Source organism: Gavialis gangeticus, unplaced genomic scaffold, assembly GCF_001723915.1.
Source record: "Gavialis gangeticus isolate Ggan-Ray unplaced genomic scaffold, GavGan_comp1, whole genome shotgun sequence".
Classification (NCBI taxonomy): Eukaryota; Metazoa; Chordata; order Crocodylia; family Gavialidae; genus Gavialis; species Gavialis gangeticus.
The window spans coordinates 3,720,013-3,721,897 of record NW_017728996.1 but is presented as its reverse complement, the minus strand read 5'-3'; the positions used below and the strand labels follow the sequence as shown (position 1 = coordinate 3,721,897).

The 1,885-nt window shown below is 63.6% G+C and overlaps 1 protein-coding gene across 1 annotated transcript in view; it reads right to left on the bottom strand.

The window, feature by feature from the left end:
- The window catches only part of CLN6 (ceroid-lipofuscinosis, neuronal 6, late infantile, variant), a 17,940-nt gene that overhangs the window by 11,977 nt on the left and 4,078 nt on the right, over positions 1 to 1,885 (bottom strand). The window contains exon 2 of the mRNA XM_019503804.1: positions 436 to 581. Coding sequence (XP_019359349.1) covers positions 436 to 581 — 146 coding nt within the window. The remainder of the gene's footprint in view (positions 1 to 435; positions 582 to 1,885) is intronic.

Sequence of the window (1,885 nt, the reverse complement as noted above, 5' to 3'; positions counted from 1 at the left end):
GTCCTCCCCAACCTGAGGTCTGGAGACGTTCCCCTCGAGTCCGCCTTGCATCACAGACACCTAACTCACACGCAGAACAAGATACAAGCATTGCTCCAACTTCCAGCTTGTCCACGGCCTGCGGTCACTGCCTGATGTTTAGTGACAGCTAGAAAGGCTGGTTGGGACTGCAGATGATTACCAGTTGTCGTGGGCTGGCTGGGCCCACGCTTCTTGGGGGGCGGCCAGCCAACCGGCCCCGAAGCGCAGCCCTGCACAGAGACCACCCCACCCCTCGCTCACTCGCTCAGCAGATGCTACCTGGGTTATTTTGGCACGAGGGCGCTGGGCAAGTGCTCGGCTCTGTCCATTTTCCCTGCCGCTCCGTGACAGTAACCCAAGTCTCCCTGCCAGCCTCAAGCTCGGGGGCTGTAGTTGCAGCTCCTCCGTACTCACCATCGCTATGGGGCGGCCGAAGTCCAGCACCCAGTTCTGCAGCGTGAAGTAGAACCACAGGTCGAAGTGAAACTGCGACGCCTTGGAGACGTCTTCGTTTTTGACGGCCCCGTGCCTGTTAACGAGAGAAGAGTCATGACCCGGGCCTGCGAGCGCAGATCGACATCCGTGGGGTGGGGTGCAGGCAGGTGGAAAGACCGTCCCGGCCCCAAACCACCCGCAGTCTCGCTAGGCGAGACGGACACGAGCTGGGAAAGGGACGGAAGTCAAGGCTTGGCGAAGGAGGTCCTCTAGAGATGCTGAAATCTCTTTGTAGCTGGACAAGACGGAAACAGGGCCGTGCAGGGAGTCTTTGCATCTTCACTTCCAGCCTAGAGCCTCCTGCCCTCTCCGTCGGCCTTTCCGCGGACCGCGAGGATGAGGACGAGGACGGATCAGGCGTCCCCGCAGTGCCGCTGGAGGAACGTGTGCCCGTTGGAGAGATCGGATGCTGAATCCCTGTTCTCTAATCCTGAACGGGGATTTCTTAGCTGTCCTGCCCGCCGGGGCCCGGCTGCGTGCGGCCTATTTGCAGGGCACCTTGGAAATGCTCCAGGACAGCGGGAGCCGCAGCAGCGCGGAGGGAAGCTAACCTCTTACCAGCCTGATGGTCCCAGCGCTCTCTAGCAGCAAACTACACGGTACTCTTCATCCCTTCCCCAGCCGGGAGGAAAGGTGGGCGAGCTCACCGGGCCCCAGCTGTGTGGGCGGATGATGCACCTCTCCCGGCAAAATGCATCTGCCCCCAGTATCCCCCTGGCTGGAGGCGCCCGTGTGAGCACGGGGTTACGTGCACAGGGCCTGAGGTTTCCACGGGCTCCGACAGGTTAAAAACCAGGTGTGAAGTGGGGGGAGACTGGGGAAACCCCCCAAATGCTGATATCCCCCAGGCACTGGGCAGGGAGAGGGATGGCTCCAGCCCCAGAGGCTGAAGGCAGGTGACCGGGTGGATTTGGAGCATCCCGCCTCGCAGCAACCCCCAGCCTGCGTGACGCGCCCGCGAGCCCCCTGAGCCGATGCCGTCCCTCGGAGCCACCGCGCCTAGCGCGTGAACCGCCCTGTGTAAGGGACCGTCCTCTCCTCTCCTCTCCTCTCCTGTCCTGGGCTGAAAGCGGGGCGGCAGGACAGCCAGGAGCAGGCACCAGGGCCGCAGCATCCCCTCTGGCCTGGTGTGCGCACACGCGTGCAGGTGTACATGTGCATGCAGGGGCGTGTGCGTGCAGGCTGGGTACGCACGTGTGTATGTGCACGCGGGTCCGCGTGCATACTTGTGCATGCACGTGCTTGCCGGCACACAGGTGCACATGTGAGTGGGTGCGGGCACATGCGTGTGCATGTGCGGGTGGCCCCCTCCCCCTCCCCCCCGGGGCGGATGCTCCGCGCTGCGACGTCGTTTCCCGGGCGCGGGGGT